General features: G+C 38.7%; 1 protein-coding gene across 1 annotated transcript in view; it reads right to left on the minus strand.

Moving 5' to 3' along the window:
- LOC139925599 (cation channel sperm-associated auxiliary subunit gamma-like) overlaps window positions 1–17,999 on the minus strand; it is a 33,507-nt gene continuing 15,508 nt past the window's right edge. The window contains exons 20-28 of the mRNA XM_078290110.1: window positions 16,983–17,039; window positions 16,696–16,852; window positions 14,273–14,336; window positions 13,086–13,184; window positions 12,850–12,951; window positions 11,275–11,367; window positions 10,586–10,685; window positions 10,368–10,459; window positions 1–150 (exon numbers count right to left, since the gene is read on the minus strand). Of these exons, the coding sequence (XP_078146236.1) occupies window position 150; window positions 10,368–10,459; window positions 10,586–10,685; window positions 11,275–11,367; window positions 12,850–12,951; window positions 13,086–13,184; window positions 14,273–14,336; window positions 16,696–16,852; window positions 16,983–17,039 (765 nt within the window). The 3' untranslated portion in view covers window positions 1–149. The remainder of the gene's footprint in view (window positions 151–10,367; window positions 10,460–10,585; window positions 10,686–11,274; window positions 11,368–12,849; window positions 12,952–13,085; window positions 13,185–14,272; window positions 14,337–16,695; window positions 16,853–16,982; window positions 17,040–17,999) is intronic.

Consider the following 17,999-nt stretch of genomic DNA (forward strand, 5'->3'; position numbering starts at 1 on the left):
TGGCGGTCATATTGTCAACATTTGAGCACTAATTTATTTATCTCTCGAACCCTGGCTCAGTTCACCTTCCAGTGGTTAAAATGAGCAGCCGGTGTTCAGTTGGAGATGCAGCAGTGCTCCTACCCCAGGCCACCAACACTCCACCCGTTTCTGGAGACACATTAAAACATTTTTCCAATCATAAGCAGCAATGAAAAGATTGAGCAGTGCACATTTAACAAGTGAAATTTTGCAGATTTTCAGTCTCTTGTGATGCACACATAACGATGGCGCACAAATAAGACTGTGTACAAAAGGCTGAAAATAAGCGGGCGCAGTTCTGTCATGAGAATGTGATTTTTCGTGGTACACCTACACGCATGAAAATGTATTTTTCCGCGATATTGTGATACCAAAACAAACATGCACCCCATACAGCTTGCAGCAATTGTGGTTTGTGCTGCAATTTACATGGAAAAAAGACTGAGAAGACATTCAGGTTTCTTTTTCTTTCCATTGTGCACGTTGGGTCTTGTGTTCACACTTCCTTCGTCTGTCGCAAACTCAATTTTCATTGGCTATTGAAAATTTCAATTAAAATTTGAGTCTTTGACAAGCGCACATCACTGGATTATGCAAAGACTATAAAATCAAATCTCGCCCAAAAGTACACCTACGATGAAGAGTTTTTCATTGAGTTTTTAACATTGTTTTCAGCCTGAGTTTATATTAGTGTGACTACCTGCTTAAGTAAAAATGAGATAAAAATGGTCATTTGTATCTGTTGTTTCTGTCTTTTCTATCATAGGGTATTAGCAGTAGCAGATCCCGTTGGCAACAGCAGTGTGAAGGTGAGCACTCCCATGATGCTGCTGAAGTCTGAAACAACCTTTTCATAATATTTTTGCTAAGGAAACAGCCTCCGTAAAAATAATAATAAAAATAATAATGACTTTATTTATATAGCACCTTTAAAAACAGAGTTTACAAAGTGCTTTGACAGACAAAATAAAAGCAGAATACTCAAAAATTGAATTTAAAAAGCAATGAAACAATAATAAACAGGGAATAAATTCAGATAGGAGGACAGAGGTGGAAAAGAGCAACATTCAAGTAAATAGTGGGATAATCGTAAGATGAAAACAGTAAGGTTAAAATAAAATAAAAGTAAGATAAAATTAAGATAGAAAGACAATAAAAAGATGATAAAAAGACAATAGATGATAAAAAGACAATAAAAATATGTATTTTTATCGTCTTTTTATCATAGATAAAAAGATAAGACAACATCACATAAAAGCAAGTCTATAAAAATGGGTTGGTAACACTACAATAAGGGTACACTAAGTTAAGGGTTAGTTAATGCTTAATAAGGGTTAGTTAATGCTTAATAAGCACTAACTAACCCTTAATTAACAGTTAACTAATGTGTCATTTACTAATGGTGTTCATGTTAACTAAGGTATTAATTTATACATTATTTAATAGTTTATAAAGATGACTATTAAATAATATATAAATTAATACCTTAGTTAACATGAACACCATTAGTAAATGATTACCAGACACATTAGTTAACTGTTAATTAAGGGTTAGTTAATGCTTATTAAGCATTAACTAACCCTTAATTAATGTACCCTTATTGTAAAGTGTTACCAATGGGTTTTAAGAAGTGATTTAAAAGAAGTCACTGATTCTGCTAGCCTTCTCTCCTCAGGCAGGTCGTTCCAGAGCCGAGGGGCCCTGATGCCAAAGCACGGTCACCTTTAGTTTTAAGCCTTTTGGAACGGCCAGAAGGGCCCGCCTGAGGATCTGAGGCTGCGCACCGGCTCATACAGGGTCAACATATCTGTTATGTAGCTTGGAGCCAGACCCAAACGTGCTTTAAAAGTGATCAGTAAAATCTTAAAATCAATTCTAAACCAAACAGGGAGCCAATGGAGAGAAGCCAGGATTGGGGTGATGTGATGTTGTCTGTTAAAACCAGTAAGAAGCCGAGCTGCTGCGTTCTGAACTAGTTGGAGGCGAGAGAGTGACTTTTGGTTGATGCCAGAAAGGAGGGAGTTACAGTAGTCGAGTCGTGAGAAGATTAGGGCGTGGATTACTTTTTCCAGGTCGCTGTGTGAAAGCATTGGTTTAATTCTGGAGATGGTTCTCAGTTGAAGGAAGCAGGACTGGACAACTTTTTTTTATCTGTGGTTCAAAGCTTAGATCAGAGTCAAATAGTACTCCCAAGTTTCTGGCAGCGGGCTTCACATTAGCAGACAGGAGGAAGAAAATTCTGTGCCATCCAACAGTTGATATCATTGAGGCAATCTACTACAGCAGCTAGGCTGTTTGGGTCAGCAGGTCTCAGGGGAAGGTACAGTATATCTGTGTGTCATCCGCGTAGCAATGAAAAGAGACATTGTGTCTTTGGATAATTTGGCCAAGTGGCAGCATGTAAACTGAGAATAAAATTGAAGAATTAAAATTGCACTTTCCCCCATGTCAGCTGCTAAATTGCTGACATTCTGGGGTGTTGGGACTGTTACTCATTCTTATTATTGTTATCATCTAACTAATTCAATGTGTTTTTTTTATTTTTATTTTATTTATGTTGGTAAATGACGCTAGCATTAGAAGAAAACTAACACCACAGAATGTTACAGATGTTTTTAGATCTGCTGATATCCAGAAAGAGACAATTGGAAAAAAGTTATGACTTTCCATTCGTGTCCCTGCATGGCTGGTTGTTGTTTTGGTGTTCAATGAGAACTACTGGCTTCAAGATAAAAAAAAATGCTTGTAGTACCAATTGATTTTAATGAGGGATGCTAACAAAACTAGCAAGCTAATTTTTGGGAGACAAATGTTACAAATGTTTATTTTTTAAAGTCACAAGTGCCTGGTGAAAAAACTTAACAGACAAAAATTCAAAATGAGAAAGTGAGAAAGGGATTCACCCTGAAAGGAAGGTTGTCTGCATGGGTTTTTGGGTATGGCCACAGGAGAATAAAAAACATAGACCACAAAAATCAGAATTTGAGTGCACAGGATGCATGTCGTTCCTTTGTTTTGGTTTATTTGTACCCTCGTTTTCATTATTTTGTGTACACAATTTCATAATTAATGTGAATAAATTAACATGCCCAAGTTATTAAAATGTGGACACGTGTTTTTTAGTGTGTTCGATTTAGCTCCTGCAGCAAGTTTCAAACTGATTAATTAAAATTAATTGAATTTGATTGCATTGATTTATTTTTGTTTAGCCTAATATTGTTGAATAAAGATATATTTAGTTGAATGAGGCTTTTCATAAAGTATAATGTATAGATTTGCTGATTAAATTTTACTTTAGGTAAAAAGGCATTACCTACTGACAACACTACAGTGCAAAGTGTATTGTTAGTAAGAAACAACTGACATATTGAGAGCAGATGGGCTCCAGTATCATCAATATTCATGAATTATTCTCTTGAATAATCCATTAAACTAATTGAATTAAACTAATGCATAATCACATTGTTTCAACCATAATCTTAACAGTCAAACTCAAATTGTACTGATCAAATCATTACATTGTGACTATTTGATACATGTTTCACTAATCATTATAGTTTGTGTAACTCCTTTTCCCATGCAGTGTGTGTGTGTGTGTGTGTGGCTGGTACTCTCATATCACACACACAAGCCCTAGTCCTATTTCTTTGGAATTTACACTTTGAGTTAGTGATGTATTGGTCTTGTTCTTATTTGTATTATCCTTGTTTTTATCAACTTTGTGACTGTCCTGTTTGTTAAAAGCACTCTATTAATAAACCACACTTGTGTGTAGATGGCTGCAGTGTGCTGGATGGTTGTGGTGCTGGCATTCTTCCTGTCTGATGGAAACAGTGTGGATGCTGCGGACCAGAACCAGCTTGAGAGAATTGTAGCTCGCATCTTGAAAGAGTGAGTCAACTTCCTCTAGATTCTCTACAAGATATGGCTTATTGCTTTTTGTCATTTTGATCGCATTTTGCCTCATGTAAATTCTGGAAATTAAGCTCAGCAGAGGCAAGTGATTTGGGGCGTGTCTTTAGTCTTGGCTGCACACCTTAGTCAAAACACGACTTGTGGCTGCATTGCATTCTGGTCTCTCTCCTGCTCCTGTGGGTGGAGAAATTGGTCTCTCTCCTCTTCTACGATGGATTTCTCCCTGTATGATTGTTGAACGTCTCTTGGTGCAAAATGGCGGCTCTAGAAAGAAGCCCTCGCTCTTTGATTCTGAGGGACTGACACCAAAAACTGACATTTATCGTTTATATTTAAATAGCTGAAACATTTTCTGCTATCAAACCCCATTGTAGCTGCTGGAAACATCATAGAAGTTTGGCCAATTATCCACGGAAATAAGAAAAATACACCACCAAACAACAAAATGGGCCCAGAAATGGAACGTACATACGCTATTACATGATGATCTGAAAAGTTTAGGATGTTTTCCTTAACACTATTGAATTCCTTCCATCAAAAATTAAGAGAAGACATCTTTTTCAATCCTATCATTCTCAGTTCAGTAGATATAGTGAAAAACCTATTTGCTAGTAATGGTGGAAAGAAAAATTTCCACCACGCCAATCTGTACCATTTTCGTGATGTAATACATACATGTTTCACTGCTGTTACACAAATCTGAACAGTTAATGTATATTTCTACCGCACTTTAAGTCAATTTTTAAAACTATTAGTAGAAACTAGACTAGTAGAAATTTCATGTTTTATGTTTGTCATAACGCAGTTTTCTTGGCCAGATCTCTCTGGAAAGAAAGATTTTTTTTTATCTCAGTGGGATGACCTGGTTAAATAAAGCTTGAATAAAATAAAATAGTCAAGAAGTGAACTTTTATTTTTTTGTTTTTTTCTTTCACTTTTGTTAATAACACATTGTTTCATCAGATGTTGATAACAACATCTTAAAAATATACTGAATGTTGAAAAGTTTTAAATTGCACTCACAGGTGTGTTGAAAATTACACATCCCTTTGAATTGAGTGTTTTCAAAAAAAAATACACCATTGGAGCAGCGCTGTGACACCAATACAGAGAAGACAGTCTTGAAATGTCTTCTTTTGTTGTTATTTCATTGTGAATTATATATTTTATTCATATAATTAAAAGTATACGTATTGCGACAGGGCACTAAAGTTAGTCTTTGTTGGGGCATCAAATGATGGATAAGGTGACTGTAACCTTTTGGTTTTGGGTCTTGATTCTATATGTTGGAGATTCTCCATTCACCAATCTGTCTTCCTTCCCCCAGCTATCATCCATGTTCATATCTATCTATTCTTCCATCTATCCAACTTTCTATCTATCTATCCTTCCTCTCTATATCAAATGATCCAAGATACCATGAATCGTAACATTTTATATATGTTTCCTGTGGCAGGTACAAAACAAGAGGCGAGTTCAGTCTGGCTGTAAACATCCCACTGAACCAGACCCAGGACATTGATGCTTCCCTGCAGCGAGTCTTTAACGACGACAAAAGTACCAGTGTGGCTGATAAGATTTCAAAAGGTGAAGTGTACACTGGTACCTGGGTGGTGGCAGCCGGAGTGGGCACTACTGACCACAGACACGCAGAGTCGCGCGTTCTGGACAACTTAAGAAACTTGCTCAATAAACCTGATCGTAATTTCCTGCTCTTCTACTCTTATCTCTCACCATGTGATGCAAAATGTACCAACGAAAAAAAACATCCTGACACTATCTTATCAAGGATTAACATCATTCAGAAATGGCATAATTATGCCTTTGTGTTTTCTAAAATATTCAAGCCCAAAGATCAGAAGCCCATTACCGAGGACAACCTGAGGAGATCCCTTCAACGGCTTGGGAATTCTTTCTTCAATCATGGGCTACAGATCGGTCTTGCTAACATATTCCGTTGTGACAGACAAAAAAAATGGATCCAATGCACCAGCTGTTCCACCGGTGGACAAGTTACACACCAGTGTGTTGCAAACAGTTCACAACCTGGTCCCAGCCACAAACTGCCCTCCACTTCATTTATACATGCTCAAAAAGGAAATGTTGCCTGCTTGCAAATTGATCCATGGCAGTGGCTCGGGCAGGGTCAGGGGTGGGGTGGGGTCAATGTTGGGGTCATGGACAGGCACGGGGCTGGGGTCAATGTCGGGGTCAACAGCGGGCAAGGGGTCGATGTTGGGGTCAGGGACAGGCACGGGGCTGGGGTCAACGTAGGAGTCGGGGGCGGGCGTGGGGTCGATGTTGGGGTCATGGACAGGCACGGGGCTGGGGTCAACGTAGGAGTCGGGGGCGGGCGTGGGGTCGATGTTGGGGTCAGGGACAGGCACGGGGCTGCGGTCAACGTAGGAGTCGGGGGCGGGCGTGGGGTCGGGGTTGGGGTCATGGACAGGCACGGGGCTGCGGTCCACGTAGGAGTCGGGGGCGAGCAGGGGGTCGGGGTCGGGGTCAGGGACAGGAACGGGGGTCAGTTCTGGTTCGGACTCGGGTGAAGGGGCGGCAGAAGTTAGAGGGGTTCTGGAGACTGCTGTGGTTCAGGTCAAATTGATTTATTAGAACCTGGGCCCAAATCCACAGCAACCCCGCGCACCTCATCCCGACGGAGACAAAAAAAAAAAAGATTACTTCTGCTTAAAAATGCACTTTTGCAATTCACACTGCAAGCTGATCTCTCAAGTTTTGTTGTTTTTTATTTAATGACTCCCTTCAGGTATTGATGACCCCTGCTATTGCACAATGACACAGCCATTAAAGACCCCATGAAATGGCATCTGTACTTCCTTGATTTGATGAATTTCCTGTTGAGACAGGATGTTGGGGTGGGACATAATGCAGTGAGGGATCATTCAAAAGTGTAAACCAATGGAATATCAGTCAGGCAGAGAAAGGCAATTTTATTTGATGGGGAGGGGTGCGGAGGGGCGGGATTGTTCAAAAATCTGATGGTTTTATTGGTTAGAGATTTATATTTATGTCTACTAGTGCAGCATGAGGTCACCTGTGTTTTCCAGGAAGTAAAAGTAATGGAAGTTCATGTCATGGGGACTTTAAGGGTGTGATCACACTTACTGTTTGTTTTCTTTGCCCATAGTAGAAAAGTTTACTTTGTTGGTTTGTTTAGGTTCACAATGATCGTGTATGGTCGTTTCCGGTAGTTGGATTACATTTGCTCTGAAGAGGACTGAGACTCACATTTTCAGGCACCTGAGTGTGGTTATTTGGTGCCACCCAAGTTCGAATGGCATTGTTCTCACCTGCCGATCCTAAAACGATTGGTGCGAATACATCAACTGTGTAACAGTTGGGTCATATTCCCAGGTTAAAAAAAAAAATGAGCCCAAGGCCATTTACCTCTCGTGCACCTCTCAGCCCTTAGCTAGTTAGCCATCTTCTGATGAATATAAAAAAAACTGATTTGAATAACTTCCTTTAGTTGGCTAGCCACCTCACAACCACAGTATCAAAACAGCATATGTGTTATGTAATGATTTTTGAAGAATCTTTGAACACTGTCGTACTAGAGTTATTGGTTAGTGAGTAGAGAGTCCTAATCAATTTCCCATAATTAGCGCTTAGATATCAATACCCTCCTTGTGCTGGCTGCAAAACATCGGCCATTTGGCTTGATAAGTGTCTGTTTAATCTGCAAATTGTTTCCTTGGTATCCTTGTTTTAAGTCCTGTGTTACACCCAGTTTACCACAGAGCAACCATTGGGAATGCAACCCCTAACCCTGGCAGCGTTAGTGCCTTGGTACCCACTGAGCGACACAGGGAATTGAACCCCTAATTCCATCTAGCTGACCATTTAAAAATTCAAATAGTTACATTCTGTATTTACCTCATTAAACTGTAATAATGGAAAAAATGGAGATGTAATGTAAATTACCCTCAGTATTTACTGCATTCATGTACTCTTTAAAGCATTATTTTAAAGCTATTATGTTAAAAGCGCTTTATAAATGTATTTGACTGATGTAAAGCATTACCAAATCCTTTAATGTTCTGTCCTTTTTGATTAAAGCTTGGCTCAGCATCCAACTTGGTCTGTCTGTCTGTCAATCATCTGTGAACCCCTGGATAACGGTGCTTTTATCCTTTTGACTACACCATTTGGATTCTGTAGGCTGGTAGCTGAAATGACACCAACCACTGCCCAACAGTAAAACTTATTTTATATTTCATTTTTAATGTAGCCTTTCTTTACCAGAGAGATTTGCAGAGAGACCAGCCCAAAACAGCAGTATCATAACAGTTAACATAACAGTACAATACCATGGCATATGCCATATACGTACATCTTGGAGATGAGTTGAAACCATAGACTGTAAAAAAAAGATGGATCTAGTGAGTGAGTGACGTCACCCACAGGTTTCTGAAGGGCCGTTTTGAAGCCAAAAGATTAGGTTTTTTGGAGCCAGAGCGAAGCTGAGGGTCATCCACAGAGCCGCAGCTCCGCCTGCTATTGGCCCGTAATCAGCGACCTGTCAATAACTGGACAGGCGACCTGTCAATCACTCGGTAAACAACCCCGTTTTATAGCAGTTATATCCCGTTAATGACGCAATTATTTTGAAAATCATACATACAGCCATACAGCCATATATGTGTCCATATGGCGCCATACAGCCATATAGCAGAAGTGAAATTAGCTGCTGAGACCATAACCTTGTCGAAAAAATGTCTTGACTTTTGAGTGAGAACTTGGGTTGTGGTTCCATTGACTTGCATGGAGGTGGGCGGTTTGGAGTCTTTTTGGAGCCAGCATCTAGATTTTTTGTGTCAATATTGTTCAACCCTACTGCACTCCCATAGCTCCAATGCAGAATTCTTTATTGTCTTACAACATTAAAATAACAACGTTTTGATAGCAACACTGTCTTCGTCAGGGTTGATACCCTGACTACTTGGCTGGATAAATATAATATACTTTATAACAACAAGAACCTAATACAACTAAATGATTATTATTATTAGTAGTAGCAGCAGTAGTAGTATTACGGTTGTTAATACTAATACACAGAAGTGGTTTTAATTTCTTGAGACTTGGGTTCTGGTGACTTGGGACTTGACTCTGACTTGTACTTTAATGACTTGAAAAGGTTTCTAAAGTCTTGACTTGAGATCTTGTGTTTGTGTAAATGACTTAGATTGAAAATGATGAGATTTGTTCCAGCAGACGACTGAATTTAAATTCTGTTTTCTGAATTTGTATGGAATGATTGAATTTATTGAAGTTGAAACTGATTATAGAAATCAAACTCATGATGCTCTTACCAAGTTTTTATCCTATTAAAACCATATTGCATTGAAAAGTCCTAGATATTTAGTTAGTTTGTTCTGACTTGACTTGCTGTTTTACATTTCGACTTGACATTAATGACTTGGACTTGGACTTGGTAATCTACATTTAGACTTGGGACTTGACTTGATACTTGTGGCTCAAGACTTGAGACTGACTTGGGACTCAAGCAAAGTTGACTTGGTCAGACCTCTGCTACAACTACTACTATTAATAGTAGTATTGGTAATACAATAGTATTCATCAAACTACAAGCTTTTTTAAGAAAAGAACAATATTGGAAAACCCTGTCAGGCTAACCCTGGTGTTGAACATTTTCATGAGTCGCTCATGTTGCTCTCCTTCTCCTTCTTTAGCTTCCCTCCACTGGCTGCCTGTTTCTTTTTAGAATTGATAGCTGTTACTGATTACTTTTAAAGTAATCAGTAACAGTACTTTATGAGCCAGATCATAGCCTGAGATCTACTGTCAAGGCCTTTCTGGTGGTTCCTTGGTTCCAGCTGGTGACCTTATTTTAAGTCACTTTGGACAAAAGCGTCTGCTAAATGATGTAATGTAATGTAATGTAATGACCAGAGGTGAACGGGTGTTTGCTGTCAGTCTCTGGAACGCCCCGCCTCAGGAACTCGGACAAGCTAAACCGGTGTCTTGTTTTAAATCACGTCTTAAAACCTTTTTTTTGTTTTTTTGAAAAGGCCTTCTTATAATTTGCTGTGCTGTTCTCATTTAGTACCTTTTCTTGGTGTCTCATTTTAAATGCAACATGTTTTTATTGTCTCATATGATATTGATGTTACTCTATTTTTTGTAACTCATGTTTTATTAATGAATTTTTTTCTTTTCTTTCCACCGTGAAGCAGTTTGTAACATTATGTGCTATAGTGTTATATAAAGTGCTATATGAAGAAAGTTTATTATCATTCTTCTTCTTCTTCTTCTTATTCTAATCAGAGTCCATCTCTGGTAAAAAACAAACAAACAAACAAAACTTTGGCAAGTTATTACATCAGAAAAAATGGCTATAGTATTCAGGACTACACTGGGATCTCACACTCATGAAGATGTTCTCTTACCACTGTGCTGGGTGAGGTGTTTGATTCCTGGACCGCAGCAAAAAATACACAAGGGATGCAGATGATAAACCACAGATGATAGCAAGAAAGATCTGAAAGAAGCAGGATAATTCAAAGTCTCTTGGATTCACTTTGCCGTACTAAACAATATTGCGACTACAAGCCTGACATGTAGTTACTCAATTTACTAAAAGTTCTCAGTTCTGAGGCCCACGTACCAGAATGCAGTAAGATTCTGTGAGTTCACCAACGGGCAATCCACGTATGATGACTGTAAACCGGTACTTATACTCACAGTACGTACTTGGATCAACACCCCTGCAAAGAGACATCAGATAGTGTTCTGGTTTGTACTTGGAAGCACAAGGTTCAATAAAATGTTGCCTATTTTCGCCTATAAACCTGATGCTAATGTGCCCTGCTTTGATCTTTTTAGTTCCTTAGATATTAATTTGTTATTTTTATATTGATTTCAATTGCCTAGAAATTCCACTTAGTTCACAAGTATACAAAATAATTGACAGAGTTAAAGACTACACCTTCCTGTCACTATCGCTCTGTAAGTATCTGGGACATGCTATTTCTTCCGACTGAATTTCAGTGAGTTCTTACTAACACAAGGACTCTGTCATCCAGATAATATGACTGGGAAGAGAAACTAATCTATTTATCAGATGCACTATACTAAAGGAAATGGTGTATCACTTTCTAACGGTCCTGTGATGTATCACGCTCTGTAGCATATTAGGTTTGCTTTTTGGTGAAGTGCAGTAAATGAGACATCTCTACTGCCAAGGAAAACTGAGTGATCAAGTCCTTTTTCTGAAATGTGTTTGTTAGTGTCTGTTCTTCTGTGAGCATTATGAACTTCAGTATGAAGTATCACCAAAAATAAAAACCCACATACTTGTTTGAAATCTCAATGACAAGGTACAGATGGATGTCGCTGTCACCCTGAGGCTCCAGATTCCCACAAGGTGAGTTTCTTTGACACATCCATCTGTAAAACACACCCACTGGCCATTAAAGGATATGTTTGGCAATTTTGGACCTATATATAATTTGTCTCTTACATACTTGTACTATTTGGACCCGCAGATAATATTGGCTCCAGAGTCAGCTGCCTAAGGCAACAGCAAGCTCCGTTGCTTCTTGCTGCTAACAATGAGTCCGAACTGTTTGTCAAAATATCTCCAAAAAAGTCTGTGAAAACCCTTATGGAGACCGGCCAACGTATTTCTCTCCACGGCCCGGAAAGCAGCAGCACCGCACCGTTTCCACTCAGAGGATCATCTTCTACCGAACTCTACTATTTACAATCTGACCTGACTGTCCGAAAGTAGATCACTCCACCAGTAACGGCCTTTCACCCCACAGCGGTCTGTGCTGCGGCAGAGAAAAATAGTTCTGTGATTTCCTGATTAGTGAAAGTGTGCACAATGGAGGAACTGTGTCATGAAAGCATCAAATCAAATCATCAATCAGATCATCAAATCATCATCAATCAATAAATCAAATCATTTAAACTTTTATGTATACTCTCAACTCCCCTATGGAGCCACAAACAGCTTTTTAGAGATATTTTGACAAACCCCATTTGGACACATTGGCTACGTTTACATACGCACAATAATGCGACTATTGCCAATACTGCAATTAAGGCAATAGTCTGATTAAGCTGTTTACGTGATTTCATGAACTGACACCTGAGTTGTCAGTTCATGCAATGCATGTTCTTGCATTGGCTTAATTCTAATAATTATCTACTAGGCTTTTTTTTCATGCCCATATTATTATTTTGGTCTATTTTGTTTTTGAGTTTATAATAGTTCTAACCATCACTGAACACATATACAGTGATAAAAACCTTCACATAAGGAGAAAATACATTTGATGTTAAAATAATGCAGAAACAACAAATTATTTCAGGGCCAGTGAATTTGGAAAGGTACTGGCCCAGAGAGCCAGTGGAAAATTTTGCTCATTGTCAACCCCTGAACTCCCCAGAATAATCCCCTTTACATGACTGTAGTACTATTTATTTATTATCCAGAGAGAACTGTGGAAATGGGATATATACATATATTTAAATTCGTAATTAATTATAATTTTATTAATAATATTTAATAATTCTGCTCTACCACATCATGTTGTAGATGTTAAGATCGGAGTACTCCACATATTTTACTGCGATTGTGCTTACTTCAACTATGAGCATAATCGCATTATCATAATCAGAGTATGGTGTTTACATGGGTTCTGCCTTACTCATATTATTGCCTTAATCGCATTATAATCGCATTATTGGTGTGCATGTAAACATAACCATTGTTAGCAGTAAGTGGCAACGGAGCTCACTGTTTCAACTGACATCTGACTCTAGACAGGTACGTAAGAGACAAAATATAGGTCCAAAATCGCCTGGTAGGCACAGGGCCAAATTAATTCAGTGATATGATCAGAACAGTCTATGGAGTAATACTGTATCTTGCTTGTCAGTCCTTGCATGATGACATGTCCATCCTGAGTGAGGTTGACAGAGCCGGTACTGTGATGCACCTTCCAAATCAGAGTCTCGTGGGACCTGACAAAGAGTTTTTGGTGTCTCTGTGATAAACTGACCAATATACAGTATAGGTGACTTTGAACACGCAGATGCATCTGACAACAATTCCTTGTTGTGACTAATGATAGCTGATAGCTGTGCTTCCTGTTTACCTATATTCTAAGCTGTTGTATTTCAGCACCTCCTCTGGACTGTACATGCGGATGTTGTCTCTGGAGTGTGCGCCACCACCAACGACCTTGAAGGTGTATCTACAGTTCAACAGATGGAGAACAGAACAGCCAGCCATGGTGATACAGAAGCATGCATCGAAAAACATATTTTAATGCCTTTTCCTTAAAATCCGGAATTGTTGGTACTCCTTCTAATTTTGCTGATAATTTTGTCTCTAAATTTGTCTCCACTTGAAAAATGGTTTGACATCTTAGTTCACACTATTCTGTTTTTTTACTTTAAAGTTAATCAGGAGCAGCTGCAATGCAAATGGAAAGCAGCCCCTTTGGAAACGTGCTGCAAATGGCATCTTTTTAGGTGTGGAGTGGAGCGCTTTCTAAAGTTGAGGAGGTTCAAGGATTTTAAAAGTGACCACATGATGTGAACCGCTATTTTGTGAACTGACCAATGGCAAGAAACAAGAGGTGGGGGTTTAACAGTATAGTATAGTATAGTATAGTAGTGGAGATAGAAGAGGTGGCAGTTGTTGTTAGTCTGATCATAAAGAGTTAGTATGGATCACAATGGCAGTGTGGCAGATGTTTGATGTTAGTAGCAGCTACTGCAGCGGGTCGTCATAGAAACAAAGTGTGTCGCGCAACAAGCTTTTTAAATTATCAGCACAAAATGCAGTTAAGGTGGAGCTTTTTCTACCAAAAAGCAGAATAGTGTGAACGCACCATGAACTAAGTTTCCTATGGAATTCAAGTAGACATGTTGAATTTTGAGAAGCAGCTGTGCTGTTGCCAAAGTCAGGATCACCTTGGACAGAGATTAGTTGACATTTCTAAATGAGTGATATAAGCTAATGCATAATTTTGATGAGAATTGTTTGGTCGGTTGTAGCAACTCAGAACCAACTGCAATATTGCTGCCATAGCAAGCACGCAGTTTAGTCAGCTTATGTGAGAAGGTCTGCTATAGCAGTGTTCATATATTTGTCTTTTACAGAAGGAGAAACAAAGTGACCAAAAACTAGGCTAAGATTAACAAGACAGTGCTACAAGAGTGTTTGTAACTTATGAATTCTCAACAAAGAGCATAACTGGATTAGTTTCATTCACTGTATTTACTTGGCTGACTCTATGACTTGCACCATGTGTTGTGTGCAACAATCATAACTCACTTCCCAAGGAACCGTCTGGACTTTCCTGAGACCGCGTCCTGCATCAGGAAGTGGGGAAGAAGCACTGCACACAGCCAAGAGACAAGGGATCTCATTTATAAACATTGCGTATGCACAAATCAGGTCTTCAAAGATGCATACGCCACTTTCCACACAAAACTTGATGTGAGAATATGTGTACCTGTATGGAAACGTTGACCCATACATACACACATTTTGGACACACATTTGAGAAATGGCGACTGCAAAGCAGTGGCATAAAGTAAAATGTTCGAATGACACTTAAAATAAAATAAAAAAACCTAACCCTCCATATACAATAAAATTACCCAGACTTCTAATAATAATATCCAAGAGAAACCAAACCTTTATCATTCACAGTATTTGTTGCTTTAGTCTAAATGCAGTCTAGTTAATACTAAAAGCATCTCCCAATGAACTTCCATTATGGGCTTAAAAGTGGCGTGTCCCAATTAATTGTGCCAAATTCAAGATGTTGTAATTGGACCGAATGTCACAGGGTTATAAAAGGGAAAAGCTATTGAATGAACTGAATGAGCTTCGTTCAGGAGTGGAATGTGACAGCAAGCTTTAGGAAATTGGTGAAAACAGCAACACAACTGCTGCTGTGTGGATATTGGTTTACATCATTATGTCTCAATGAAATCTCCACATACACATTAGTTTCAGGATTGGTTAGAAGGTCTGATATCGCTTATTGCAGTTTAATGTGAATGGCAGTGCATTTTTTGCACCTGATGTATGTACTGTATATATATTAGGGCTGAAACGATTCCTCGAGTAACTCGATTACTAAAAATCATCGATGCAAATTATTTGCATCGAAGCTTCGTTTAATCCATATAACTATATACACACTCAGTGTTTCGCACGGATGATTATTACTGTTGCACAACGCGCTGGAGAAAGAGAGAGAAAATAGCGAGGGGCGAAGAGAAGAGACAGGCCAGAGAAAACGACAGAAAGTGTCCAAAGTTTCGGATCCAGTGTTGCCAACTTGGCGACTTTGTCGCTAGACTTAGCGACTTTTCAGACCCCCCTGGCGACTTTATTTCTCAAAAGCGACTAGCGACAAATCTGCCGACTTTTTCTGACCATGGGAAGCAATGTTAATGTGTTGAATCCCAAAGCATTTGGCAATAAATTGGTTCGGCTGATGCCGGTTTTCTCTACTTGCTTGTCTAATCCAGAGAGGTCTGACGGTCACACCGTTTCCCACACACAGCGTAGCTCCTTCCCTCCGCTGAGAGCAGGGACTGTAGGATAGGGTCCACTTGTAATTGCTACCGGCGTACGCCGAAACTGGCCGGGTGGGCGGAGTCAGCACTTAATATTAAAACGGGATGAGATGAAGGCTAGTAAAGAATGCACGTTAATTATGGCTATATGTAATAGCTAGTTAAGAACGTAAATCAATATGGTGGCTAGTTATGATGTCCCTAAGCTAAGTTTTGCTCAAGAAAATAACCACAGAAAATAAAATGCTGCAGTCAATTTGTGAAAGCCTGAGCTTCATTCATGTTATTATTATGATAGTCACACACACACACACAAACACACACACACACACACACACACACACACACACACCTACTCCCCTCACAGTGATGCATAAAATACCCCAGAAAGCAAAATATCAGGTGGTGTAAGTAGCAATTGGAGCCTAAAATGCACCAGTCCAATACAGCAGGTATATTCAGTTTAGTTTGATTGCAGTGAGTAGGGTCAGCAGGTGTAGGGCAACCCTTCAACATAGTAAATAAATGTACATTAGCCAGTCTTATGAACTTGTATGATATTTAGGCCTAGTAATAAATATCAATAATAATTATTATTTCACCTCGTTTTCAGTAAATCACAGTGTTGTATGGACAGCTTCGTGCGGACAGCTTTTCTCTTTTGTATATTTACTATTGCTCTTTAATAAAGCAAAAGTATTTCTTATCCGATTACTCGATTAATCGATGGAATAATCGGTAGAATATTCGATTACTAAAATGATCGATAGCTGCAGCCCTAATATATATATAGTATTTTCATTTCATATTGTTTTCTTAATGTTCTTATATTCAGCTCATTTGTTATATATTGCATATATATTTATATTTCATCATTTTCACTTTTTTTTTCCACACCTTACTGCTGTAATCTGTACTTTGTTCATAATCTCTTCCATACATTCCTACTTAACATGTTCTACTTTGAAATTGTCAATTGAGCATGTTTACATTTGCTCTACTCTTGTTTATATTTATATTCTGTTTTTCTTGCAGTATCGTTCCACTATTTGCTGCTGTGATTGCCTAATTTCTTCATGTGGATCATTAATGTTTCATCTTATTTTTTCATGTCTTATGACATTAGAAACCCATCAAATGTGTCTTAGGCTTTGAAGGACTCACCCCCTCCAAAGAAAAAGCAGGTAAAGACAGCGTTGGGGTTGTAGCAGTTCAAATATTGGCGATTGAAGCGGGTGACCTCCCTCTGGGTGCTGGTGACATCAAATGCCAACCATTTTCCAGGGGGGCAGCCGACATAGATGGGCAGTCTGTAGTGGCCCTGAGGTGGACAAGTAGGATAACGTCGTCAAGGGCAGACACAGACCAAGCTTTCACTTCTGTTCTTTCTAAGCAATGGAGTGTACATACATGCTGGAGGTGTAAACCAGACAATAATAAGGAATACTGACCTTGAAGGCCATTCCATCACTGGTCTGCTGGAAGCACTGCATCTCTGAGCGGGCTACCTGCTCTCCCAAATGATTTTAAAACTCATAAGTTAATTGTTAATCAAATACAGTAATGACAGTGATCAATAGTTTAGTTTTATCTGAAAGTTGCACCCTGCAAGACGGAGAGCCTTACTTAATAAGCATTGTTGGGGAAGCTACTTTAAAAGTCGAGTTTTACAAGCTACCATTCACACTGGAGAAGAAGTTGAACTACAGTAAAGCTACCTTCAAGACAAATCGTTATGTTAACTAAAGCTTCTTAGAGAAAGTGTTTAATTCACATCCCATGACTGCAAAATATACCACCAATAATACCAATAATCTCTCGATAAAATCCTCACTGAAGTCTGTAGACCAATCAGAGGTAGAGCTTCAATCAAACCAACCAATCAAAAGCAAGCAATTCAATGATTTCATCACATTTCAAGCAAACAGCTCTTGTCGTTGTGGACAGAAATTGTTTTGAGAAGTGACATAGATGAAATTGATTCTCCATGTACAAGTAAAAGACAAAAAACACACAACTGCTCAGTACACACGTTTCTATCACTAAATCACTTTGTTGACATCATTTTAGGTACATTTTAAATACATTTCTGTGAATTTCTTCATCTTTTTTGTCTTTAGTGCTTCTGAGCAGCTAATGTAGTTGAACTGACTTTATGATTAGATACGCTTAACTGAACTTGTACTGTACATGAGGATATCAGCATTAACGGAGTAACAGCAGTTATTAAGTATTAAACAAGTGGCAATTTCAAAGTGTACAAAATATCAAAAATGGCTTTAGACAGCAAATTGTATTTTATTTTAAATATTTAAGTGTAAGTTCATTTTGAGGTCATTTTAGGGATTATAAAAAACACAATTAATGTGACATCGAGTGTCAGTAGTACCAGTTATAAATATGAAGTATTTCACAAGTTGAAAATACAAAATGCATGCATAGGAACCTTTAATGAATAATAAACTCTT

The sequence above is a fragment of the Centroberyx gerrardi genome, chromosome 3, assembly GCF_048128805.1.
Source record: "Centroberyx gerrardi isolate f3 chromosome 3, fCenGer3.hap1.cur.20231027, whole genome shotgun sequence".
NCBI classification, from domain to species: domain Eukaryota; kingdom Metazoa; phylum Chordata; class Actinopteri; order Beryciformes; family Berycidae; genus Centroberyx; species Centroberyx gerrardi.